Source organism: Gobio gobio (genome assembly GCF_949357685.1).
Source record: "Gobio gobio genome assembly, chromosome: 20".
Lineage (NCBI taxonomy): Eukaryota > Metazoa > Chordata > Actinopteri > Cypriniformes > Gobionidae > Gobio > Gobio gobio.
The window spans coordinates 43,290,375-43,318,361 of NC_137113.1; the positions used below are offsets into that span (position 1 = coordinate 43,290,375).

General features: G+C 40.8%; 1 protein-coding gene across 1 annotated transcript in view; it reads right to left on the reverse strand.

The window, feature by feature from the left end:
• LOC307116984 (integrin alpha-X-like) overlaps positions 1-21,151 on the reverse strand; it is a 104,274-nt gene extending 83,123 nt beyond the window's left edge. The window contains exons 1-10 of the mRNA XM_079801615.1: positions 21,078-21,151; positions 19,737-19,854; positions 11,102-11,205; positions 10,643-10,713; positions 10,022-10,133; positions 9,772-9,899; positions 9,443-9,585; positions 8,670-8,820; positions 8,158-8,308; positions 5,183-5,256 (exon numbers count right to left, since the gene is read on the reverse strand). Of these exons, the coding sequence (XP_079657741.1) occupies positions 5,183-5,256; positions 8,158-8,308; positions 8,670-8,820; positions 9,443-9,585; positions 9,772-9,899; positions 10,022-10,133; positions 10,643-10,713; positions 11,102-11,205; positions 19,737-19,854; positions 21,078-21,117 (1,092 nt within the window). The 5' untranslated portion in view covers positions 21,118-21,151. The remainder of the gene's footprint in view (positions 1-5,182; positions 5,257-8,157; positions 8,309-8,669; positions 8,821-9,442; positions 9,586-9,771; positions 9,900-10,021; positions 10,134-10,642; positions 10,714-11,101; positions 11,206-19,736; positions 19,855-21,077) is intronic.
• Between the last annotated feature and the right edge of the window lie 6,836 nt (positions 21,152-27,987).

Below are 27,987 nucleotides of genomic sequence, written 5' to 3' on the forward strand. Positions count from 1 at the left end.
GGTGGTATGAGTAAGTTTAAGGGTAAAGTTAGGGACAGGTGTGGTGGTATGGGTAAGTATAAGGGTAAAGCTTGGGACAGGTGTGGTGGTAGGGGGAAGTATAAGGGTAAAGTTAGGGACAGGTGTGGTGGTATGGGTAAGTTTAAGGGTAAAGTTAGGGAAAGGTGTGGTGGTATGAGTAAGTTTAAGGGTAAAGTTATGGACAAGTGTGGTGGTATGGGTAAGTATAAGGGTAAAGTTAGGGACATGTGTGGTGGTACGGGTAAGTATAAGGGTAAAGTTAGGGACAGGTGTGGTGGTATGGGTAAGTTTAAGGGTAAAGTTAGGGACAGGTGTGGTGGTATGGGTAAGTATAAGGGTAAAGTTAGGGACAGGTGTGGTGATATGGGTAAGTATAGGGGTAAAGTTAGGGACAGGTGTGGTGGTATGAGTAAGTTTAAGGGTAAAGTTAGGGACTGGTGTGGTGGTGTGAGTAAGTTTAAGGGTAAAGTTTGGGACAGGTGTGGTGGTATGAGTAAGTTTAAGAGTAAAGTTAGGGACAGGTGTGGTGGTATGGCTAAGTTTCAGGGTAAAGTTAGGGACAGGTGTGGTGGTATGAGTAAGTTTCAGGGTAAAGTTAGGGACAGGTGTGGTGGTATGAGTAAGTTTAAGGGTAAAGTTAGGGACAGGTGTGGTGGTATGGGTAAGTATAAAGGTAAAGTTAGGGACAGGTGTGGTGGTATGGGTAAGTATAAGAGTAAAGTTAGGGACAGGTGTGGTGGTATGGGTAAGTTTAAGGGTAAAGTTAGGGAAAGGTGTGGTGGTATGAGTAAGTTTAAGGGTAAAGTTAGGGACAGGTGTGGTGGTATGGGTAAGTATAAGGGTAAAGTTAGGGACAGGTGTGGTGGTATGGGTAAGGTTAAGGGTAAAGTTAGGGACAGGTGTGGTGGTATGGGTAAGTTTAAGGATAAAGTTAGGGACAGGTGTGGTGGTATGGGTAAGTATAAGGGTAAAGTTAGGGACAGGTGTGGTGGTATGGGTAAGTATAGGGGTAAAGTTAGGGACAGGTGTGGTGGTATGAGTAATTTTAAGGGTAAAGTTAGGGACTGGTGTGGTGGTGTGAGTAAGTTTAAGGGTAAAGTTTGGGACAGGTGTGGTGGTATGAGTAAGTTTAAGAGTAAAGTTAGGGACAGGTGTGGTGGTATGAGTAAGTTTAAGGGTAAAGTTAGGGACAGGTGTGTTGGTATGGGTAAGTATAAAGGTAAAGTTAGGGACATGTGTGGTGGTATGGGTAAGTATAAGGGTAAAGTTAGGGAAAGGTGTGGTGGTATGAGTAAATTTAAGGGTAAAGTTAGGGACAGGTGTGGTGGTATGGGTAAGTATAAGAGTAAAGTTAGGCACATGTGTGGTGGTATGGGTAAGTATAAGGGTAAAGTTAGGGACAAGTGTGGTGGTATGAGTAAGTTTAAGGGTAAAGTTAGGGACAGGTGTGGTGGTATGAGTAAGTTTAAGGTTAAAGTTAGGGACAGGTGTGGTGGTATGAGTAAGTTTAAGGCTAAAGTTAGGGACAGGTGTGGTGGTATGGGTAAGTATAAGGGTAAAGCTTGGGACAGGTGTGGTGGTAGGGGGAAGTATAAGGGTAAAGTTAGGGACAGGTGTGGTGGTATGGGTAAGTTTAAGGGTAAAGTTAGGGAAAGGTGTGGTGGTATGAGTAAGTTTAAGGGTAAAGTTATGGACAAGTGTGGTGGTATGGGTAAGTATAAGGGTAAAGTTAGGGACATGTGTGGTGGTACGGGTAAGTATAAGGGTAAAGTTAGGGACAGGTGTGGTGGTATGGGTAAGTTTAAGGGTAAAGTTAGGGACAGGTGTGGTGGTATGGGTAAGTATAAGGGTAAAGTTAGGGACAGGTGTGGTGATATGGGTAAGTATAGGGGTAAAGTTAGGGACAGGTGTGGTGGTATGAGTAAGTTTAAGGGTAAAGTTAGGGACTGGTGTGGTGGTGTGAGTAAGTTTAAGGGTAAAGTTTGGGACAGGTGTGGTGGTATGAGTAAGTTTAAGAGTAAAGTTAGGGACAGGTGTGGTGGTATGGCTAAGTTTCAGGGTAAAGTTAGGGACAGGTGTGGTGGTATGAGTAAGTTTCAGGGTAAAGTTAGGGACAGGTGTGGTGGTATGAGTAAGTTTAAGGGTAAAGTTAGGGACAGGTGTGGTGGTATGGGTAAGTATAAAGGTAAAGTTAGGGACAGGTGTGGTGGTATGGGTAAGTATAAGAGTAAAGTTAGGGACAGGTGTGGTGGTATGGGTAAGTTTAAGGGTAAAGTTAGGGAAAGGTGTGGTGGTATGAGTAAGTTTAAGGGTAAAGTTAGGGACAGGTGTGGTGGTATGGGTAAGTATAAGGGTAAAGTTAGGGACAGGTGTGGTGGTATGGGTAAGGTTAAGGGTAAAGTTAGGGACAGGTGTGGTGGTATGGGTAAGTTTAAGGATAAAGTTAGGGACAGGTGTGGTGGTATGGGTAAGTATAAGGGTAAAGTTAGGGACAGGTGTGGTGGTATGGGTAAGTATAGGGGTAAAGTTAGGGACAGGTGTGGTGGTATGAGTAATTTTAAGGGTAAAGTTAGGGACTGGTGTGGTGGTGTGAGTAAGTTTAAGGGTAAAGTTTGGGACAGGTGTGGTGGTATGAGTAAGTTTAAGAGTAAAGTTAGGGACAGGTGTGGTGGTATGAGTAAGTTTAAGGGTAAAGTTAGGGACAGGTGTGTTGGTATGGGTAAGTATAAAGGTAAAGTTAGGGACATGTGTGGTGGTATGGGTAAGTATAAGGGTAAAGTTAGGGAAAGGTGTGGTGGTATGAGTAAATTTAAGGGTAAAGTTAGGGACAGGTGTGGTGGTATGGGTAAGTATAAGAGTAAAGTTAGGCACATGTGTGGTGGTATGGGTAAGTATAAGGGTAAAGTTAGGGACAAGTGTGGTGGTATGAGTAAGTTTAAGGGTAAAGTTAGGGACAGGTGTGGTGGTATGGGTAAGTATAAGGGTAAAGTTAGTATGGGTAAGTATAAGGGTAAAGTTAGGGACAGGTGTGGTGGTATGGGTAAGTTTAAGGGTAAAGTTAGGGACATGTGTGGTGGTATGGGTAAGTATAAGGGTAAAGTTAGGGAATGGTGTGGTGGTATGGGTAAGTATAAGGGTAAAGTTAGGGACAGGTTTGGTGGTATGGGTAAGTTTAAGGTTAAAGTTAGGGACAGGTGTGGTGGTATGAGTAAGTTTAAGGCTAAAGTTAGGGACAGGTGTGGTGGTATGGGTAAGTGTAAGGGTAAAGTTAGGGACAGGTGTGGTGGTATGGGTAAGTATAAGGGTAAATTTAGGGACAGGTGTGGTGGTATGAGTAAGTTTAAGGGTAAAGTTAGGGACAGGTTTGGTGGTATGAGTAAGTTTAAGGGTAAAGTTAGGGACAGGTGTGGTGGGATGGGTAAGTATAAGGGTAAAGCTAGGGACAGGTGTGGTGGTATGGGTAAGTATAAGGGTAAAGTTAGGGACAGGTGTGGTGGTATGGGTAAGTATAAGGGTAAAGTTAGGGACTGGTGTGGTGGTATGAGTAAGTTTAAGGGTAAAGTTAGGGACAGGTGTGGTGGTATGAGTAATTTTAAGGGTAAAGTTAGGGACAGGTGTGGTGGTATGAGTAAGTTTAAGGGTAAAGTTAGGGACAGGTATGGTGGTATGGGTAAATATAAGGGTTAAGTTAGGGACAGGTGTGGTGGTATGGGTAAGTATAAGGGTAAAGTTAGGGACAGGTGTGGTGGTATGGGTAAGTATAAGGGTACAGTTAGGGACAGGTGTGGTGGTATGAGTAAGTTTAAGGGTAAAGTCAGGGAAAGGTGTGGTGGTATGAGTAAGTTTAAGGGTAAAGTTAGGGAATGGTGTGGTGGTATGAGTAAGTTTAAGGGTAAAGTTAGGGACAGGTCTGGTGGTATGAGTAAGTGTAAGGGTAAAGTTAGGGACAGGTGTGGTGGTATGAGTAAGTTTAAGGGTAAAGTTAGGGACAGGTCTGGTGGTATGAGTAAGTATAAGGGTAAAGTTAGGGACAGGTGTGGTGGTATGAGTAAGTTTAAGGGTAAAGTTAGGGACAGGTCTGGTGGTATGAGTAAGTATAAGGGTAAAGTTAGGGACAGGTGTGGTGGTATGAGTAAGTATAAGGGTAAAGTTAGGGACATGTGTGGTGGTATGGGTAAGTTTAAGGGTAAAGTTAGGGACAGGTGTGGTGGTGTGGGTAAGTTTAAGGGTAAAGTTAGGGACAGGTGTGGTGGTATGGGTAAGTTTAAGGGTAAAGTTAGGGACAGGTGTGGTGGTGTGGGTAAGTTTAAGGGTAAAGTTAGGGACAGGTGTGGTGGCGTGGGTAAGTTTAAGGGTAAAGTTAGGGACAGGTGTGGTGGTATGGGTAAGTATAAGGGTAAAGTTAGGGACAGGTGTGGTGGTGTGGGTAAGTTTAAGGGTAAAGTTAGGGACCGGTGTGGTGGTATGGGTAAGTTTAAGGGTAAAGTTAGGGACAGGTGTGGTGGCGTGGGTAAGTTTAAGGGTAAAGTTAGGGACATGTGTGGTGGTATGGGTAAGTATAAGGGTAAAGTTAGGGACAGGTGTGGTGGTGTGGGTAAGTTTAAGGGTAAAGTTAGGGACAGGTGTGGTGGTACGGGGAAGTTTAAGGGTAAAGTTAGGGACAGGTGTGGTGGTATGGGTAAGTTAAATGGTAAAGTTAGGGACAGGTGTGGTGGTATGAGTAAGTTTAAGGTTGGGTTATGTGTAAGGGAAGTGTCAACAGTCTAATTATAATAGTAACTACAGATGTAATTACAGATTAATTACAGATGTAATTACATGCAGCCAGGTAATTTTTAAAATGTAAGTACAATGTAAAAACATGTATGTACACAATAAGTGCATTGTATAAAATGATTAATTTAACTGTTAGTATATAGTAGTTACGGTATTTATATATAATATATAATATAAAGTGGGCCCATGACGAACAATTTGTGACCATTACAAAAAAAGATAAAAGGGTACAATTTGGAATATATGTTAATACATGTTACAGTATTTAACGTTTATTATAAAAATAAGTTTCATATAAAATATAACAGTATAACCTAACTATGACCATTCACTTGGTCTGAAGAGTTTAATGTTAAGGATCTGGTAAATTTGTGTATTTATTTACAGATGGTGTGAAAGCTGCGCTGAATCCATCCTGTGCAAACTCCATTCTGGAGGAATCACCTGAAGTCTGGGTTCCTGCAACAAATCAACAGAATTTACTCAAATAAATCATTGATTCCACGTCATTTAAAGCTTTTAGGAAAAATCAATTCAGTTTCAATCAATTCATATACATATTTACACACATATACACACCGATCAGGCTTAACATTATGAGGTGTAGTGGATTACACTGATTATCTTTTCATCACGGCACCTGTTAGTAGGTGGGGGATATATTAGACAGCCAGTGAACATGCAGGAAAAATGGGCAAGCGTAAGGATTTGAGTGAGTTTGACAAGGGCCAAATGTGATGGCTAGACGACTGGGTCAGAGCATCTCTAAAACTGCAGCTCTTGTGGGGTGTTCCTGGTCTGCAGTGGTCAGTATCTCTCAAAAGTGGTTCAAGGAAGGAACAGTGGTGAACCGGTGACCGGGTCATGGATGGCCAAGGCTCATTGATGCACGTGGGGAGTGAAGGCTGGCCCGTGTGGTCCGATCAAACAGACAAGCTATTGTGGCTCAAATTGCTCTTGAATTTAATGCTGTTTCTAATAGAAAGGTGTCAGAATGTACAGTTCATCACAGTTTGTTGCGTATGGGGCAGCATAGCCGGTGACCAGTCAGGGTGCCCATGCTGACCCCTGTTCACTGCCAAAAGCACCAACAGTGGGCCCATACGAACTGGACCACGGAGCAATGGAGAAGGTGACTTGGTCTAATGAATCACATTTTCTTTTACATCACGTGGATGGCCGGGTGCGCGTGCGTCGCTTACCTGGGGAACACTTGGCACCAGGATGGACTTTTGGAAGAAGGCAAGCCGGCGGAGGCAGTGTGATGCTTTGGGCAATGTTCTGCTGGGAAACCTTGGATCCTGCCACCCATGTGGATGTTACTTTGATACGTACCACCTACCTAAGCATTATTGCAGACCATTTACACCCTTTCATGGAAACGGTATTCCCTGGTGGCTGTGGCTCTTTCAGCAGATAATGTGCCTGACACAAAGCAAAAGTGGCTCAGGAATGGTTTGAGAAGCACGAGTTTGAGGTGTTCACTTGGCCTCTAAATTCCCCAGATCTCAATCCAATCGAGCATCTGCGGGATGTGCTGAACAAACAATTCCGATCCATGGAGGCCCCACCTCGCAACTTACAGGACTCAAAGGATCTGCTGCTAACATCTTGGTGCCAGATACCACAGCACACCTTCAGGGGTCTAGTTGAGTCTATGCCTTGATGGGTCAGGGCTGTTTTGGCAGCAAAAGGGGGACCAACATTATATTAGGAAGGTGATCATAATAATATGCCGTCGGTGTGTGAATGGGTGTATGAATGGGTGAATGTGAGGCAAATGTAAAGCGCTTTGGATGGCCGTAGATCTGTTAAAAGTGCTATATAAATGCAGTCCATTTACCATTTACCATAGAACCCAAATGCAAAAAAAGGGAAAAATCCAACCTTTCATTTAAGTACATTACTTTGGTGGTAAAAAAATAAAAATAAAAAAATCACACATTCACACATTTAGAAAAAAAAAAAACTTGAAATCATGTGTCCCACAATTATTGGCACTCCTGATGTTAATACTTTGTACAACCCCCTTTTGCCAACAAGACAGCACTTAATCTCCTCCTATAACATTTCGCAAGATTGGAGAACACAGAGACAGGGATCTTTGACCATATTCTTCTTTGCACAATCTTTCTAGATCATCCAGTGTCCTGGGTCCTCTCTTATGCACTCTCCTCTTTAGCTCACCCCACAGGTTTTCGATTGGGTTGAGGTCAGGGGACTGAGATGGCCGCCTTGGGTTTGGACCTTGAGTTTGTGGCTGCTGAACCATTTTTGTGTAGATTTTGCCACATGTTTTGGATCATTATCCTGCTGAAAGACCCAATGACGACCCATCTTCAGCTTTCTGGCAGAGGCCATCAGGTTTTTATTTAAAATGTCCTGGTAGTTCAAAGCGTTCATAATGCCATGCACCCTAACAAGGTTCCCAGGGCCTTTGGAAGAGAAACAGGCCCACAGCATCACAAATCCTCCACCATACTTCACGGTGGGCATGAGGTGCTTTTCTGGTATACTGATCTTTTGTTTTACGCCAGACCCACTTAGAGTGTTTGTTGCCAAAAAGCTCAATCTTAGTCTCATCTGACCAAAGCACATGATCCCAGTTGAAGTCCCAGCACCTCTTAGCAAACTTCAGACTTTTACGTTTGTGAGTGTTAGTGAGAAAAGGATTTTTCCTTGCATGCCTCCCAAACAGCTTGTTGGCATGTAGAGAGCGTCTGATGTTTGTTTTGGAGACTTTGCGACCCCAAGATGTCACTCTTTGATGCAATTCTGTGACAGTGAGCTTAGGAATTTTTTTTACTTCTGTTACCATCCTCCTCACTGTGTTGTGGCAAGATAAACTTGGGACCTCTTCCAGCCTTGTGCTTGTCACTGTTCCAGTTGTTTTAAACTTCTTAATGATTCCTCTGACTATAGATACGGGCAAGGTAAGGCTAGTGGCTATTTTCTTGAAGCCATTGCCTGACTTTTGAAGGTCGACACACATCTGCCTTACTTGAATGGTGTGTTCTCTTGTCTTTGCCATGTTGACAAATGGGTAAGAGAATTAGACCTCTGTGTCACGTCATATTTATACCCCAGGGAGACAGGATGTCATGAATTACTAATTAAAAGTTCCTAGATACCCTGACCACCTTTAGAAACTACAGAAAAATATATTCAAAAGAAAATCAATACAATTTTTCAGAGGAATTGTTAGGGGTGCCAATAATTGTGGGACACATGATTTCAAGGTTTTTTTTTTTTTTCTAAATGTGTGATTTTTTTTTTACCACCAAAGTAATGTTATGTATGTACAGATATCTGTACATACATAAAGCAGAAATACACATTCATTATTTTCTTCTGAGGTACCTTCAATGGCAATAATGTTTTCTTCTAGTTTTTGAAGAATATTATTCAGTGCATTAAAGTCTGTCACTTTGAACACGTGATCAGTCTCTGGATCAGAAGCAATTGTATTCAACTCCTCTTTTGCATTTAAATCATTAAAAGCATCGCCAACCTAGAGACAAAAATAATCATGTAATAAATGGATATAGAAATACATACATGTACACTGACACACACACACACACACACACACACACACACACACACACACACACACACACACACACACACACACACACACACACACACACACACACACACACACACACACACACACCAATGCATTTGTTACTTCTAAGCTATTAGTAAATTGGAAAGTTGGCAGCTCAGAAATGGCCACATAAAATTAACAACAAATGTTAGGTTTAAACCTATAGCTTTTTGCAACATTTAAGAATTTGACTAGCCACAATTAAACATTTAATGGTCTGATGTAAAAGATTTAAACAATGTAATGTGAAGAAAAAGCCTACCCCGATCGCGAATCGTGTTATGCTCTTTGCCTCTGCCTTTGATGCTGCGACTTTCAATGACCCCCTGTCATGTGACACTCCATCAGTAACAACAATCAAGATTTTTTTCACAGATGGCCTTGACCCTCCATATGGTGTGAATAGCTTATCCCTAGTATTTGAAAATACATTTAGAAGAGATCATGTAACCCACATAAATACCTTAATAATGTATAGTAATATTAAAGTCCTCATGAAATCAAAATCGGTCTTGTTTACTTTGTTAGACCACATTACAGGTCTTAGGGTGAACAATTAATCCGTGCAAGTTAATACACATAAAACAATTGTTTGCCGTGGTAATCTTTAATCAAAATCTGAAAAGTAACTTCCGGTCTTGAATGGCATTCCCTTTCCGATGACGACTATGCGCCGGCTTGGGTTTGAATATGCTTAACCACTCCCCTCCAACCGTAGTCTGAAGTGAAACCCTGCCCTCTATTCAATATTCCGTTTTGCTTGGAAATACGTCACAGCACTGAAATAAAATCAGTTGCAACATCCGGTTCACTGGGACTTTAACTACTCAGAAAACCTTAACAACATCATAGCAACACAGTACTGTGGTTTACTGTTTTCTCGTCATTTCCCCAGAAATTGTAAAAATAATAATATATCTCATAATGTGTTACATTTTAACTTCTAAACTGCACATATAAGCATTAAAATATATATATGAAATGGGCCAATCAAATACAATTATTAAAATGTATATAGTTATAAACAAGTCTTACACAAGTTTTCTGATGGCGTCTGCAGTGTAAGTGCCACCTCCAAAGTATCCTATATTTTTCACCTTAGATTCCCATGAGCTGTCTTTGAGTTGATTGAAATTGTATTGAATATTACAATCGTTGGAGTAAGTTGCAATGGCAAACTGTAAACCAGCAACAGATAATGTCTCATGATGTGCTCTATAATGGCATTCAGTTATATATATTTTTCTAAAATAATTACACATGGAAAGACAAATTCAGGTCTTATATTAATTTATATGCATTTAAAAATATTGGCTGCAGTCAGTATCGAAAATCACTGAAGTGATATTTAAGGCTATTCCTACCTGTCCATCCCGGTCAGTAAAACGCTTGATCATCTTTATCACAAAATTCTTCATTGTTAAAAAATTGTTAATCCCCACACTCCCAGATCCATCTAACAGAAACGCAATGTCAAACTGACCAGGACAGTCTGTAAATGAAGAGAGCAGAAGAGTGTATGTAGACCTAGTTAAAACTGGAGTCAAGTTACATCAAAAGAGAAGTTTCTTTGACTGAAAAAAAAAAAAAAACTTTGGTGATCATCATATTTACCTCTCAGAGAGCTCGGTATTGGCGGTTTAAACACACTGTTTTCTCCGATGAAGCACATGCCATTGTAGGTGGTAACTGATGCACATTTCTTTGGAATGGTTGGGCCACAAATCTGAATGAGAAGGAATATAAACATAAATTTTACTTTATTTAAAAGGAATACTAAATCTAATGCTAATTATAGACCCCGATACCAACCACTTTTAATGATCTGGTCAAAATCTGTGTAGTTATAGAGAAAGGATAATAAAACAAACATATTTGCCTCAATTAAATCAAATAAATTATATGAACTAAAATGCACTATATTTTATTGCACATACAAAATAAGGTTGTTTTCCTTGTCTTCCCAATGCCAAACAATTTGTTAAATATTGAGCACAAAAGATCATGTCTTCTCAAAGGTCCACCCCTAAACCTGTCTGTGGGGCATAAGCAGAAAATGTACAAAAGATGTTGTACAAATTCAGCTGAATAAGCCATCAATTGACCAAAACATAAAATAGATACACATTTCCATGAGAGTGTGTTGAGCTTATGTTCTTCAGTGATTTGCATGTGGAATAGTTATAATTTGTACTTTATCTGTAACTGATCTCAAAGGTGTTCTGAACCACTTACCGCCAGCTTTGAAGATTGTTGATTTTGAACCATGGAAAGTCCAAGAGACATGTTGACGGCTTCCGAGGGCACTTCATTAACACACAGACAGTTTGTTCATTTTCATAAATAAATAATAATAATAATAAAAACTCAAAAGGGAACAAAAAATATGTTACACAGCAGTACAATTAAATTGCTTTGAATTTGGAATGTTTATTTATCACTAGATATCAAATCAGAGTTTTAAATTGCATGTGCTAAGTTTTGGTAATACGGCAATAGGAAATAAAACACCTCATATAACCTTCTAATGTTGATAATTTTCTGACTTTTCACATTTTTAAGAATCGTTCATTTGTTGATAAAGAAAACAACTCTCATATACAGTATTACCCTTGACCCTACTGTAGAATATACTTTACTTGGAAAATGGAAAATAATATTTCAATAAGAAGTGTAGTTCAAAACCCCAAATACCATCAATCTTCAGTGATGAGCAGGTTCCTTGTGCGACAGAACAGTCATAAATCAATCCTCTTTGATCTTGGCTGATTTGAATTAAAGGATCACTCACGATCAGACTTTCAGAAAAAAAAGGTGAGAAAAGAGATCATTACTGTAAATGGACAATTTTGTAAAAGTTCCCATAAAAGGAATGTACATAATGTATAATAAGGAATGTATCATTTCTGTAACACTTTACAATAAGGTTGTATTAATTAATGCATTAGTTGATGAACAACACCTCTGGTCAGCATTAGTTAATCTTTATTAATGTTAGTTCATATAAATCCAGCTGTTCATGGTTTGTTCATGTTAGGTCACATGCATTAACTAATAGGCTTGTTTGAGATGAGCGAAATCTGCGCAGAACCGATCACCGGTGATCAGCGCGAGATGCATTCCGGTTAGAAAAGTGTCCGAGGGCGGTCCGCCTTGCTCTGATGTCATGCTGACGTATGTCAAAAAACTCTCGCGAGCGAAAGGCGGATGTGTCGGATTTTGCAGTCGAGCGCATTTGCTCTCCACCGACTGCGCGGAGCAAAAGCATGATGGGAAACGACTTGTTGACGACACAGCTTAATGCTTATTGGTTTAAACAACCGTGATGTATGGTTCTTTTTTTTAAATGTTTGATTTTAAAACTCTGAGATCATGTTTTTATGTGTGAATATTCCCAAACTCTCTAACAAAGGCGATCTCTCTGTGGGTTATGTGATTGTTGTCATATTTATAAAAATATATATATATAAACATGTATGTAGGCCTAATTAAAGTAAAAATGATTGATAAACACGTCTTTCGAATGGAAATAAATAACAAAAACTTTGGGTGTCTTGTTCATAATATTTATTTTCATATAAAAGTAACAGAACTTAAATTACATCCAGTTTATCAGCAACAAAGCGCACGAGTGTGAATCCCGCGATATCCGCCTTTGATCTCGCAGGTGTCTGATCCACTACGAGAAGAGAGAACTGTCCGGCTTGCCTGCACTTTTTTCACTCCTCCCCTCACTGCAGCCGCCTAGTCGGCTGAACTGCAGGCGAGGCGAGGCGCATCTCAAACAAGCCTAATGTTAGTGTGGCAGGTCTAGGAATCACCTCCTTTCCAGCTGCATGCGATTATTCCGCTCATTGATTGTCCTATCACTGTGTAGTGGACAGGTATAAATTTGGCCGTCAGGTTGTATGGCGTCATGAGCCACGCCCACTTGCGTTTGCGTCATTTCTAGTCGCCGGTCAGGTATGTTTGGTGATGTTGGCTAACTTTTAGTAGTGCGCTGTTTCATATTGGTATTATCCTTGTTTAGAGCTATAACTTGGGACAAACCTTGCGGCTGGTAGTGATGTTACGTATGACACTAGGCTTGTTTGAGATGCGCCTCGCCTCGCCTGAAATTCAGCCGAGACTAGGCGGCTGCAGTGAGGGGAGGAGTGAAAAAAGTGCAGGCAAGCCGGACAGTTCTCTCTTCTCGTAGTGGATCAGACACCTGCGAGATCAAAGGCGGATATCGCGGGATTCACACTCGTGCGCTTTGTTGCTGATAAACTGGATGTAATTTAAGTTCTGTTACTTTTATATGAAAATAAATATTATGAACAAGACACCCAAAGTTTTTGTTATTTATTTCCATTCGAAAGACGTGTTTATCAATCATTTTTACTTTAATTAGGCCTACATACATGTTTATATATATATATTTTTATAAATATGACAACAATCACATAACCCACAGAGAGATCGCCTTTGTTAGAGAGTTTGGGAATATTCACACATAAAAACATGATCTCAGAGCTTTAAAATCAAACATTTTGAAAAAGAACCATACATCACGGTTGTTTAAACCAATAAGCATTAAGCTGTGTCGTCAGCAAGTTGTTTCCCATCATGCTTTTGCTCCGCGCAGTCTGTGGAGAGCAGCTGCGCTCGACTGCAAAATCCGACACATCCGCCTTTCGCTCGCGAGAGTTTTTTGACATACGTCGGCATGACATCAGAGCAAGGCGGACCGCCCTCGGACACTTTTCTAACCGGCATGCATCTCGCGCTGATCACCGGTGATCGGTTCTGCGCAGATTTCGCTCATCTCAAACAAGCCTAAAGGCCCGGGTATACTTCGCCCGGACGCGTCACGCGCGCAGCCCTGTCCGCGCGTCTTTCAAAGTATACTACACAACGGATGCGCGCGGAGGATCGCGTTCGACACATGCGCAGTAAAAAAGTGTCTATGCTCCACCAGACATCGGAGGGCAGCACTGAGTCCTGTCATCAACGGGACATTCGCTGGGCATGATCGGAGAAGAACTGTAGTGCATCCACCATTGCTACATAGTTTGGAAGAAACACTGAAGAATCAAAAATTCTCTCTTTTTTTTCCAAGCGTGTTGTTTTTAAACCGGTCTTTGCACACTCTTCTTCGACGGCTGAACACTGTGCTCAATACTGTGTTTATTGCCACCTAGTGGACTCTTCTGTACTGCTGGCGCATGCGCTGTTGCACGCGGACCGTCCGCGCGGTCACAAAATTTGGGCTGCACGCGGACGGGGTGTGCGGCCGGCCGCGAGTCCTCCGAGTGACGAAAATTACATCATGCGGGCGGTGCACGAACGCGGACGGCCGAAGTATACCCGGGCCTTAATGAAGCGTCGATGCGCGTATCGCGCATGCGACACATTTTCTAGTGAAGCTCCGTATCGGGGTGTGTATTGGTTTCCTAGAGTCACGTGATCGATGACAAATGAAGCCTCACTTTCTGTCCAATCACGTGCGCGTTTCGCTTTGCGTGTCAGAAGCTTCGAACCCCCAGATCTTACTTAACAAGTCCTTGTTGCCTCAGTCTGGTTGATGGTTTTTTGAGGAGAGTGCTGTACTTTGAAAGTTAAACAATATATTACATTTAGATAAACATTTATTTGTCACTATTTATTATTTTTTGTTTGTTGGAGTTGTGTCTTTGTATTTTGGTAAAATATTTGCCTTACTGTCATTCCTACTGTTACACAAGCACTATCACTGCCAAGTGTCATAAGCACATTTAATTACAGATGATCCTATCACACAATGTCCTTATTTTGTGTGTGTTTGTGTGTGGAGAGAGAGAGTAGGCCTACGTTACATCTTATTGAATCATTTAAGCTCATATTATATTTTATTGACACACTTTAATGGGTAAATTAATTTATTTACTGGACACATTAAACACAAACATATAAAGCTTTTATTTGTACACATAGCATTGAAACGATGGAGTGTGTTGTGGTAGCTTCATCTGACAGAGCTTCTTCCACAGACTTCTGCCTGCTTTATTTTAAATAAGCACCAGATGGCGCTGTTCTTGACACTCTCGAAGCTTTGAATCTTTTCCCGAAACAGTCAGGGTAAAGCCTCACTGCTTCATGAGGCTTCATTTCCACATCCCTAGCGGCTGGTGCTTGGTTGATGTGGTTCCTTGTGCAGTTCAATACATGCGGTTTCCTGACGCTACAGACTTGTCTCCCGTTGTGCTGTATTACCATGAAGTGAGCTCACGGATGCACGCATACGGTATGTGGTTTTAAAGTTTGTTAGTGTGTATTTATAAAAGAGTGTGTTTTATGTTATTGTTAATTGTATTATAGATTGCGCTGCTGCAGGGCCGTGCAGAGAGTTCGTCAGGGGCAGGGGCTCAAATGTAAAAAAGGGGCAATAAATATATTTATATATATATATATATCCTTATGCTCATCAAGCCTTCATTTATTTAATCAAAAATACAGAAAAAACAGTAGCCTAATATTGTGAAATATTATTATATATACACTTTTTAACTTTTTATTAATCAAAGAATCTTGAAAAGAGTATCACAGTTTCCATCATTGACATTAGATCCTCATATTAGAATGATTTCTGAATGATCATGTGACACTGAAGAGTGGAGTAATGATGCTGAAAATCCAGCTGTGATCACAGGAATAAATTATATTTTAAATTATTTTAAAATAGAAAACCATTATTTTAATATATTTCGCAATATTGCTGTTTTTTATCAAATAAATGCAGGCTTGATGAACATAAGAGACTTCTTTCATAATGCTACATAATATTCAAAAATGGTAATAAGTCCTTTCCTTTCATGTAACCATTTCGCCAGCCTACACTTCACTTAATAGGCATGTAGGTGCCGGTGGCACTTGGGTTTTGTTAACTTTGATAGTTTCATGAAAAAGTAAACGGTGTATCAATATACATAAATACAAGTGAATTCAACATTTATGCGACTTTTGCTGCTATGGTTTTGTGCAGGGATTTGTTTGTTGTCTGTTAAAATCCATTTTGTCAGTGATGCAATTTATAAAATGAGACAAACCGCAGGAAATCGTTCCACAAATGTTAGTTCGTCTGTCCATGTAATTTTCAACCGATTTATGAATAAGAACAGAAAATTACGTTTCACATCGCCCAATGGAATTTGAACTTGCTTTGTCAGATCACGATTGGTTGGTGTATATACATGACAAACGGGCATTGGTGAATTGTGTAATACTTTAAAATATATAGCTAATATATAGATTTGTAATTAAATCAACACATTAGCTCTGATTATGGATGAAAAAAAAAATATTGGCGTACTTTTTTCCCGTGAGGCCACACACTCTCTGAAAGGACCATATTTGGCTCGAGAGCCGTTTCCGAACAGTGGAAAATAAGCAGTCAATCAAAGCGCACGCAACCCATAGCAACGCGTTATGGCAACGCCTCAACAGAAATTGTCCGACTTTTGAGCCGTTCGTTACTATTGTATACATTGTCATGTTATAATATATGATATAATATATAAAATTTACAGGTAGACTTGCGCATATGGGCCATTAAATCTCGTGCTGTCGGGGCTTCGTGGGAATTATCATCCAGGGGCGCTGTTGCTTTGGCTGTCATTTTATACATTTGTTGTTTTTCTTTGGTTTTGTTTTCTTCTGTTGTATGTTGGTTGTAAAATATTTGTTCTTATTTCTTTTGTTTAATGTTTTTGGTTAATTTATTTTGTTGGTATAACTTTCTTATAATTCTTTATTGTATTTAGTTATTTTGTGTATGATGTGTTGTATTTATGGGTGAAAGGCATGGTTAAAAGTGCCTTCACATCCCGTGCATTGACGTGCTAGATGCAGTGTGTTCGTGAATCTACCAGTGATTTTGTGAATATCCTCAAGTGTAACACACCATCTCTGTTACAGGAGCTGGGTGTCGAAGGTGGCGGATTTTGGTGGTGTTGCTTCACAAGTGCTGTGCTGTGTGTGTGTGTGTGTGTGTGTGAGTGTTTCCACACAGGTGTTACTAAATTGTGCTGTGCTGTGGAGGCCTATTAGTGCCCTTACTCCCCGCCTGTTGCGCCTGGGCTCCTGTACTTATTCCTATAGAGGTGTCTGAGAATGCAGGTCACCCAAATTACATTCTATTGAGTTTATTCATTTCTTTTCTATTGTTGCTTTAGATATTTTATCTTTAATAAAATTTTCATAATTTTTACCCACGTCTTCTGCCCATTTCTTGCACACGAACCTGTGTTGCCTAAGGGCAAGTCCTTATGCAAAGTGCCAGAGTGGCGTAGTCGCTTCATCATTTATTCCACCAGTCCTCCGTGTCATGCCACATTAGCAAGATTTTAATAATGCAATAGTAAATGTTGAAATTAACATTAACAAAGATAAATGGTTTATAAATGCAGCTCATTATTAGTTCATGTTAACTAATATAGTTATGTAATGTTAACTAATGAACCTTATTGTAAAGTGTTACCATAATTTCCATATGGTAGAGAATTCAATGGTGTTGTGGTTGTTATTTATATACTAGTGGTGGGCATAGATAATCTAGATTAATGGCTCATTTGAATTCTGCCGAAGGCATTCAGAATATGTGTGCTCGTAAGTGATCGTTTGTCTTTTTGTAGTTTGAATAATAAATAACTTCTGTCCCTTTAAGACCTGACGCACGCATGGATCCCAAACACTGTTCCTGTGAGCTGGTTACGACTGTTTACATTAAAACTCACCAAGATGGGCATTGAGACATTTTTGAGTGTATTTGACCATTAATAAGCTGGAAAAAGGAGCTCATTTTTGCACTTGTATGTCAGATATTCATAATTCAGTATCAATACAGATATTTCAGTATGGATACATATTGAAATATGGATATTTTTGACGACACTAGAAGGCATACACACAGGTTCGAAGACTCGTTCTCTCGCCCCTACAGTGCAAATCGGCTAGGTATACATCCGCGCTAAAATATCAAGGTGAAAGTCATCATAGCTTGCGTAGTAGAGACCCAGCTCCCAACCCAATTTTGAGAATAGATTAACGGCTTAACGGAGAATAGATTCATAAACTAACGCAGCACATTAACGCCGATAACGGCCCACCACTATTACATACACAACAAAAAATAAAACAATCACAAACATAACACATTAATATACAAAAACAGTGCAGGCTTGATACAGACATGAAGACAAAAAACACTGCAAAATGTTTTGTATACCGCACACACCAGGAAAAGTGCATAAAATGTTAATACTCATAATTTAATTTGAATTATGCATTGCACTGCATTCTGTTGTGTTTTAGCCTTTACGGAAATGTCCGTAAACTTACTGGTACTGGTAATTTTATTTGGGCAAATATCGGTCATCTGAATATGACATGCTTGAATGTAAGTGCCCTATTGAATTCTATGGCTTTATGTATCAGGAAATAATAAAAATCATCTGGTCTTTGGCAAGTCTTAAAATTAGGTAAATACAACCACACGTGACATATATCAACAACATGATGAACAACAACACATGACATATCACACTGTGTCATTATTTATTTAACAAATTCTAGGCCAAAATATAAAAGCCATGGGTGACAAACTACACCCCTTACTGTTAGCATAGGAATTAAGACGGTAAAAGTCAGGTACTGCTAATCAAATGCCTTTGATTAATTGATCATCAGAAGGTTTAAGCACCTCTATAAAAGCAGAAGTTTTGTCAGTTTGCTGGTCTGGAGACTTCAGGTGTGTGTTAACACAAAGCCAAGGAGGAAAGACATTAGAGAAGCAATTGTTGCTGCCATCAATCCGCAAAGGGTTATACAGCCATTTCCAAACAATCTGAAGTCCATTATTCTACAGTAAGGAAGATTATTCAAGATGGAATATTCAAGATAGTTGCCAATCTTTCCATGAGTGGACGTCCCAGCAAATTCACCCCAAGAAACACCTCAGACTCTACAGGCCTCAGTTAACATGCTAAATGTTAAAGTTCATGGCAGTACTTAGAACAAAATGGGACAAGGTTTGCCAGGAGGAAGCCTCTTCTCTCTAAAAAAAAAAAAACAAGGCAGCGCAGCTTGGGTTTGCAAAGTTGCATCTGAACAAACCTCAAGACTTCTGGAACAATGTCCTTTGGACAGACGAGACCAAAGTGGAGATATATTTGGCCATAATGCACAGGGCCAAGTTTGGTGAAAACTAAACACGTCTTATCAGTATAAACTCATATCAACTGTGTCCATCACGCTGATGGAGGGGTGATGATTTTTGGCTTGTTTTGCAGTCAGGACCTCGCATTATCTCTTAATACCAAAGTATTCTAGAGTCAAATATGAGGGCATCTGTCCGACAGCTATTGGGTCATGCAGCAGGACAATGATCAAGAAAAGTGTTTGCTGCTAAAAGTGGCTCTACAAACAGTTAAATCATAGGGTGTACTTAGTTTGTCACCGATGACTTTTCCCCTTTTGGCTTTATTTTTGTTAAATAAATAAAGACACTGTGTAATGTCATTTGGTGTTGTTCATCTGAGGTTTTATTTACCTAATTTTAAGACCTGCTGAAGACCAGATGATTTTTATATGTAAAATGTAAGATGTTCTAAAAACATAAAATCTAAAGGGTGTCCTTTCTTTTTCACATGACTGTACTTCACAAATTATACTGCAGCAATAGTAGGAATGATGTTATATGCTTGTCATTTTAAACACAGTCCATGTCTATGACTGTGTGTGCAGGAAGTTTTATTTGTATATATACAGTTCTGTATTTTTCTTGGTACTTTCTCTGTTTGCAGTCCATAAAGCATGGCACATTTCAATCTATAATGCTATAAATTCAGTGATTGCCAACAGGGGGTGCTGCATTCAAAAAGACACCATATGGGACCTTCTGACTGGCCCATTGTTTAGGATTCACACACATTTTAAATAAACATTTCAATAACCAGTAAAATTCTTTACTATGTGCAATGAAGCACAAAATCTGTAATCTGTGTTTTTTTTCCACTTCCGTCTATTGTAGTAGCATCTATTTCAGATGTACCCCTTAAGGCCAATTAAAAACAAAACCAACTGTGTTTTTTAACTGATGTTAGTAAGCCAGTCTCTTCCTGTCCCAGTGTTCAGCTCGTGGCCATAATAAGCTACAGAGTGAAGGAGTCTTTATGCTCATAAAACTGCTCTCCGCAGGTTTCTCATTATCTCAAGTAGGCCTAAGTGCAGTGTGGTGAGTACTGACTTTCCAAACCATACAGGTTTTTTTTTTTCTTTTTGGTTTCATTATCAGTGGTTATATTGATCTCACCTTGTTGCATCTTTCTGTATCATCTTATAGCCAAAGGCAACATTTTGGCTCTGTGAAGGTGCAGTGAAAGTTTTCCAGGTAACAGGATCAATGTTAAAAGCCATCACCGACTGAGATACTAAAGTGTTCAGAAGTGATACAAAAAGAAATTAAGAAAAGTGATTAAAAATATTAAATTAGTAACTAGAAATTGTAATTTGACAATTCAAATTTGACATATTTCCATTCCTGTTTGCTGATTGGTCAGTACAGCGTTGCAGCCATGCTAAAATATTAATATGCTATAGTAACAAATGGCAGACACCAGTGATATCACTGTGTACAGCACCAATAAAGGCAATTATGTAAAAAGATAGCATTAAAAATGTTTTGTAACCATAAATAAAAAATAAAACAATAAATAAAAAAGAAAGAAAGAACTCAAGGCCATGCTACACTGAATATAATCATTGTGCCTAACAAAAGATTTAGTTTTTTTGGTTTCCTCTTGTAACAGTAATAGTGTAATTGTTTTTCATACAAATATATTAATGTGGGAAAGCTGTCATGTGCATTTAGGTGTTGTTTATGCAGTGCTATTTTCATAGATGCATTTCCCCCCATGTGTGAAAGCAGAAAGCTCATGTAGGGCTTAGAAGCAAGTTCACACTTATTGCAATTTGTTCTTGCCTTAAAAGGACTTTTTTATCATCCATATCATATGTCTGGTCATGATATTACATTTGCTAGTAGGTTTTGAACTTATGATGTTGTCTAAAATTATGTGTTTAATGTCTTATATAATGTAATAAGATAACATTAAAAAAAATTTAACCAATGTTTTGTAACCAAAGCACATACGGACGGGCATTTACAGGAAGTTAACGCTTGCTGTTTGTTCTTGCCTTAAAAGGACATTCTTCATCCTCATCTCTATCATATCTGGTCACAATATTACATACGCTATAACATCAGAAAGATTGTCAAGATTTTTTAAATTAGATGTTTCTAATGTCATTTGATCAACAGTGTCTCTCAATGTTGAGTATCTGTAAAACTAAAACTGTAAAAGCTTTACACTTAATTCCTAGAACACACTGTTTTCTTCACTCATTCATCTATTCATGTTATTTATATATTCATCAAATATTGAGTATAAATAGAATGTAAAGCTAAATTTACCTGGTTAGAACATGTAACTAGTTACATTTATTTCCACTCACTGCTTACAATTGTATGAGAAGGAACAAAAAGGTTTAAGACTTGCCCACACAAGAAGGAGTGGATATATACAGCTATTGTGTTAGTGACGGTGTGTTCAATATAACAAATAATAAGTAATAAAAGATAGAAATATCTCACCACAAAAGATGCACAATCTGATACAGAAGTTCTGGTCCATTATAACCTGTCAAATGTAGATATGGAGGATGCATGAGGTGGGACAGTCAAGGCAATAAATGAAAGTGACGATGAGTCCTAGCTGTGGTTCATAGATGTAAAAAGGGGTGGAAGCATCAAACTAAAGAGGAAATAACAATTCATTATGTGTCTATTTTTCACTTTCTACCACACATGCATAGAGGGCCTGTCCAATGCCCACACTTGTGGCCTTTGCACCAGACCACTTGTCTGCTTACATGATGTATTTCCTGTATTTGGCCTGTAAGTTTTCAAGTATAGGTGTGAAGACTGTAAGTGTGTGTAGAACATTTGATTACCTGATGATTACCACACTACGTTTTAAAATAATCTTTTAAATATCTGTTCAGTATTCCCTATGTAACAGAAGACACTATTTAAAAATTGTGGTGCTTATAATTAAGTGATAAAAATACATATAGCCTACTCGTCTTTGCATCAATAAAACCACCAAAATTATATGTAATATCTAACTAATTTCACTTACAGTGGAATGTTTTCCTCGACATCTCGGGATTTTGGGGCATGTGAGTTTCCAAACATGATGCAATATGGGATACGCTTAGCTTCGGAGCAGTATTCGAGATAGTGTGGGTTTAGTGTGCATTCAACAAATAAACTTTGGAGGAGAGCATCCGGTCACACAGGGTATAAGGTGGAATAACATTAATAGCATAATACTCGCTATTAACTACTCTTGATTACTTTTAAAATGGCTACTTTTTATTCCTACTTTGAGTAGTATTTAGGGCAGGTACTTTTACTCTAGTAGCACAAAAATGTTTGACAAGTAACAGTACTTTTACTTGAGTATGCTTTTTCAGTACTCTTTCCACCACTGCTGACTGACAGGTTGAAATGTTATGGAGATATATTTAAGAATCCCATATCTGAGGTCCTGACTAATAATATGGCATCAAAGCCTTTTAATATTTCTAGAGGATGTAGACAGGGCTCACCTCTTTCCCCCTCTGCTTTTTCTTTTAGCCATTGAAACATTTGCAATCGCAATTAGAAGAAATGGAGATATTAAAGGTATAACAATTTCTGGTTTTGAACATAAAATAGCTATTTTTGCAGATTATATTATATTGTTTTTAAAGAAGTTAGATAAACCTATTCCCGCTCTACTTCACCTGATTGAGATTTTAGAGAAAATATCAGGGTATCGGATTAATAATTCAAAGTTTTCTATTATGATGTTGAATGTTGAATGAGGAAGACAAGGAAAACCCTAGCAGTAATGTTAACGTTTAAAACGTCCAGAGTCTTCACATATTTGGGTATTAAAATAACCCCAAAGGTGATAGATGTTGTTATAACAAATTATGATTCTTCTCCCATTCAGACGGTCATGTTTGACGCCACGTCGATGATCGACAAATAGGAATCTCACTAGAGAGGCCTATCTCTTTCGAGTGTAACTAAAACAAGCCAATGCACATTGGCATGCAATGATTGCTTCAGCTGCTCTGCCTCACAGCTTGGGTATATAATGAGCAGCAAGTAGGCCTACGTTGCATCTTTAGCTTTTCACTTTGGCGCCGAGCATTTATGTTTGCTTACCTCTATAAGCAGTGTCTATGAGTCAGCTCTTCCAGAAAGAAACTCTCATTGTTTGGTGTTGGTTTATGGCATGGCAGCAAGGTCGACTCTTTCTCTGTCTGCCTTTCGTTGAGCACAAAAGGCTGCTCTCATGGCTGGTAAACGGTACGCTGCTGAGAGCACTGAATACTTGTACTGACACCTTAAGAGAGAGAGAGAGAGAGAGAGCACTACAGGCTGCACTATATCCATGTCAGTGTCGCCACGACCATTCCCCTGCATGCTTTAGCACCAAGGAGAGCAGCTCCCCTAAAAGAGATTACGCAGGTAGAGCTTGCGTCTTTTTACAGATGACATTCTACCTGTGTGTTTCTGGGTGCGGTAGTTACCTGTTGCCGAGGGATGGCCAGGATTGCAGTCTCACCATGTCTGGCCGTTGAGCATGCATTTGTGGATGAGTCATGCACCCACTGCGGGAAGATGACCATTGTGGAATTGCGGTCGAGACTCCAGTTCCTAAAAAGGGGTGGAGTCTCTGTTTCTCTGCCTCTATCTAATCCTCCTCAGAGGGTTACTTGAGACAGTAGCATGGATGATTTGAGGATCACAGTGAGGTTCTTTCCCTCAGGGAACCAACCCCCTGCGAACCCTTACCCCTCTTGTACTTGTAACGGTCAGCCTTTACTGTATAATTTTGAGGTAGAATCACAACTGCTTTTTCCTCACTCAATCCCCATGTATGCAGATGAGTGTGATGTGTCATTTTAAACCCGGGGAAAATACACCAGCTCTCACCTCTGTATCTTTTCCTCCGACAACAACCTTTGTTTTATTTCTGGGCAACAACACCTCAACTGTGCGTTACATGCTCCGCAGCCAGTAGAGCTGTCGAGGGAACATGCTGGACCATCTCAAAGGTTGTATCAGTTGTATCCTTCGGAGCTCCACCCAATGACCAGATGTCAATCACTGCATCAGATCGTGAGCCTGGGCCTTGGACAGCACCTTTTATTGTCAGAAACAGACTCAGTGGCTCTTCCTCCCTCACCACCCTCGATGGCAGGTGAGCTAAGGTTTACATGCCGGAATGGGCCGTTTCTATGCAACTGTGCCCTAACTCCACCTCACAGTGGATCTGCCTCTGTGTCTCCCTTCCAGAGCCTGTAAGCACTTGTCGGACTTAACTGGCAAGGCTTACCAGGTTTGTGGGGAAGCCGCCTCTGCCCAATATGCTATTGCGTTGTTGCACAAGGGTGTTCATGATCCTGCAGCGGGGCCGGTTCTAGGCATGGACAGGGGTGGGCTGAGCCGTCTGCCTTGCCCACCCAATCAGAATTTAGGAACTGATATTGTTCATTTGTTTTTTACGATTTGTGCATTGATTAAAACAATCTGAGGTGGGCTCTGTGTTGAAAGTTTTAATGAAGGGCTGTAGAATGTCCCAAACATCTGCTGTCCCTCTGGACTCGGGACAGCAGATGGAGTCCTCTCTGGACTTGTGATGGCAGACGGGTTCCCCTCTGGACTCTGGTTGTGAGACGGAGCCCTCTCTGGACTCTGGTCACAGGCTGGAGCCCTCTATGGACGCTGGTCAGGGGCTGGAGCCATCTCTGGATGCTGGTCAGGGGCTGGAGCCATCTCTGGACACTGGTCAGGGGCTAGAGCCATCTCTGGATGCTGGTCAGGGAATTATGGAGCCCCCACAATTTCCACAGTAAACTAAGAACCACTTAACACCAAAGCATGGTCAATATATTCCTGAAAGCAGTGAACAAATGGGCTCAATTCTAAAAATGTCCTTGAGGGCAACATCACTGAAGCCTACCTGATTGCAAAGTCCACAGAAATCCTGGACATCATTTTCCAGGGGACAATTGCCTTGGAGTAGATGCAGGAGGAGACAAACTGCTGGGTTCATTTTGGAGGGTCTAGTATTCTGTAATGTTCCATTGGAGGCAAGTTGCAGTTGAACCCATGTGCAGTTTATAAACCAGTGAACAAACACAAACAAGGACTTGACTTGAACAGACCCACCAACAGTTGTACAGGGAACAATACTAGATAAGGAAACATGTAGTGATGTTAACAGTAACTCCAAAGCTCGGAAGCGTGTGTCAAAAAAATTTAATGATTTTCAGTGAAGCTTTGTATCGATGCTTGATTCGTTCTATCAAAATCACTTGACCAATGACGTCCGAAGCTTCGTTTCACACACACACCCACGTGACTGCTTCGTACTCTGATTCAAAAAGGTTTAAAAAAGACACGTGCGACACGGGTTGTTAGAACTGTTTTATTGCGCTAGTTTATTGTTGCGAGACTTTGTCATGGTTCTGAAATGTGGGAACACTTTCATTTAAGTTCACCCAATAAGGTTGATAATATATTTGGCTTTTGACTATATTTATATATATATGTGTGTGTGTGTGTGTGTGTGTGTGTGTGTGCGCACCTGCATTTATTTAGTCTACTTCCTTTAATCATGAGTTTTATTTGTTCACAAACAGGAAAAATGTCCACATTCACAATACAAAATGTTATCTTTATTGGTTTGAGTTACTAATAATAATAATAATCAATTTTATTTATATTGCACTTTACATTTAAAACAATCTCAAAGTGCTACAGAGTCAAGAGTTAAAATTAAGTTTAAACAAATTAAAAGTAAAATTAAACATGTCAGTTGTATGCTTTTCTAAAGAGATGTGTTTTTAAGTCTTTTTTAAAAACATCTGTAGTCTGTGGGGCCCTCAGGTGGTCAGGGAGGGCGTTCCACAGCCTGGGGGCAGCAGAAGCAAAAGCCCTATCACCCATACTGCAGAGCTTGGTTCTGGGGGTTTGGAGGGTGTGTGAGGTTGCAGACCGGGTGCGTGAGGAGGTCTGGGGGGTGAGGAGTTCCTGTAGGTAAAGGGGGGCATGTCCATGAATGCACTGGTGAGTGAGGAGTGAGACCTTGTACTCAATTCTGAGTGGGACTGGAAGCCAGTGTAGGGATTTCAGAATGGGGGTGATGTGGTCATGCTTGCGCACCCTCATCAGGATCCTGGCAGCGCTGTTCTGTATGTACTGGAGTCTCTGGATGCTCCTGCCAGAGATCCCGATGAGGAGTGCATTACAGTAGTCCAGCCTGGAGGAGACAAAGGCATGGATGAGCTTCTCTGCATCTGGTAGGGTGAGTGTTGGACGGAGTTTGGCGATGTTCTTGAGGTGGTAAAATGATGTCTTACTGAGGTGTTTGATGTGGGTGTCAAAGGTGAGTTGTTGGTCCATTTTAACACCCAAGTTGGTGACAGATGTGGAGAGGGAGATGGTTTCGCCGTAGAAATTGATATTGGTGATGGTGGAAGAGCGGAGCTGATGTGGTGTGCCAACCAGGATTGCCTCCGTTTTGGAACTGTTGAGCTGTAGAAAGTTGAGCTTCATCCAAGCCTCTATCTCCTCCAGGCAGTTAGTCAGTGTAGAAGTTGGCAGAGGAGCAGAAGAAGTGGGGGTTGTCTTGAGGTAGAGCTGTGTGTCATCCGCATAGCAGTGAAATGCTATGCCATGGCTGCTAATGATATTGCCAAGGGGGAGCATGTAGAGAGAAAAGAGGGTGGGGCCCAGCACAGAGCCCTGAGGAACACCACAGGTGACGTTGTGGGTGTGTGACTTGGCTTTGCCCAGGGCGACATGCTCAGTTCTGTCGGTCAGGTAGGAGGTGAACCAGTTGTGAGCGTTTTCTGAGAGTCCAATGGTGTATTGCAGACGGTGGAGAAGGATGTTGTGGTCTACTGTATCAAAAGCAGCTGTGAGGTCCAGGAGGATGAGTAGTGATGGGGAACCAGTATCTGCTGCCATCAGGAGGTCATTGGTGACTCTGACCAAGGCTGTTTCTGTGCTATGACCAGGGCGGAAACCAGACTGAAATTTTTCATACAGTTTATTGTGTTTGAGGTGATCATGGAGTTGAGCTGCAACTATTTTTTCCAGAACCTTTGATAGGAATGGTAGATTGGAGATGGGCCTGTAATTGGAGAGAACTTCTGGATCCAGGGTGGGTTTTTTCAGTAGAGGTCTGATGACCGCAGTTTTTAATGCAGATGGGATATGACCGGCCAGGAGGGAGTGATTTATGATCTTGGTGATGAACGGAGAGATGGCAAAGATGTTTGCCTTCAGCAGGGCCGAAGGAAAAGGGTCCAGGGCACAGGTGGACGGCTTCATTCTTTTCATGATGTCCTCTACTTCCTCCTGCGTGGCTTCGGAGAAGGTGCAGAGCGACTGTACAATCTCAAGCGGTGGGTCAGCAGTTGGGAGGTGCAGGATCGCAGTGGTGGAGAGGTGAGAGCGGATGGTGCTAACTTTTTGCTTAAAGAAAGTGATGTGCATGTTGCACCTCTCTTCGGTGATCTCAGAGTGGGAGGGTGAGCGGGGTTTGAGAAGGTGATTTATTGTAGAAAAAAGTTGCTTGGAGTCACCAGGGCTGTTGTTGATGATGTTGGAATAAAACGTGGAACGTGCATCCCTCAGTGCTTCTGCATACGCCCTCCTATGTTCCCTGTATGCCTGTTTGTGGACAGTCAATCCAGAGGCCTTGAGCCGACGCTCAAGGACACGCCCAGCCGCCTTCATCTTGCGCAGTTCGCAGGTGTACCAGGGTGCTGAGCGCGAGAATGAGACCGACCTGGATGTTAAGGGGGCGTGGAGGTCCAGGAGATTGCTCAGGGACTGGTTGTAGAAGTCCACGGAGTCATCAACAGAAGAGAAGTCAGTAGAGGCAGACGAGAGAAGTTGAAGGTCCAGGGCCAGGGCATCTGCATTAATGTTTTTTATTTTCCTGAAATGAATCTGTTGCTTTGGTTTGGTGTGGGTGGGGGGGAAGGGCAGCTCCATTGACACGACTTTGTGATCTGAAACACCAAGATCGTAAACCTGTAGGTTGCTGATGGGGGCGGAGTTAGAGATGACCAGATCAAGTGTGTGTCCCCTGCAATGTGTGGGGACATCAACATGTTGTCGTAGGTTGATGGAATCCAGCAGCTGAAGAAAATCAGCAGCGGGACGACAAGAGGGGGTGTCAACATGAATGTTTACATCACCCAGGATTATGGTATTGGCAGAGGTAGTACAGAGTGTTGTGAGGAGATCAGACATTTCTGAGATGAAGGCAGAGTTTGGTTTTGGTGGACGATAGATAAGGAGAACAGTCATGGGAAAGGGCGGCTTACATTTAAATGCAAGACATTCACAAGAAGATGTTGTAGGCAGCAAGATGGGAGACAACTGCAGTTCCTGTCGGTAAATGACAGCTAGGCCACCACCGCGG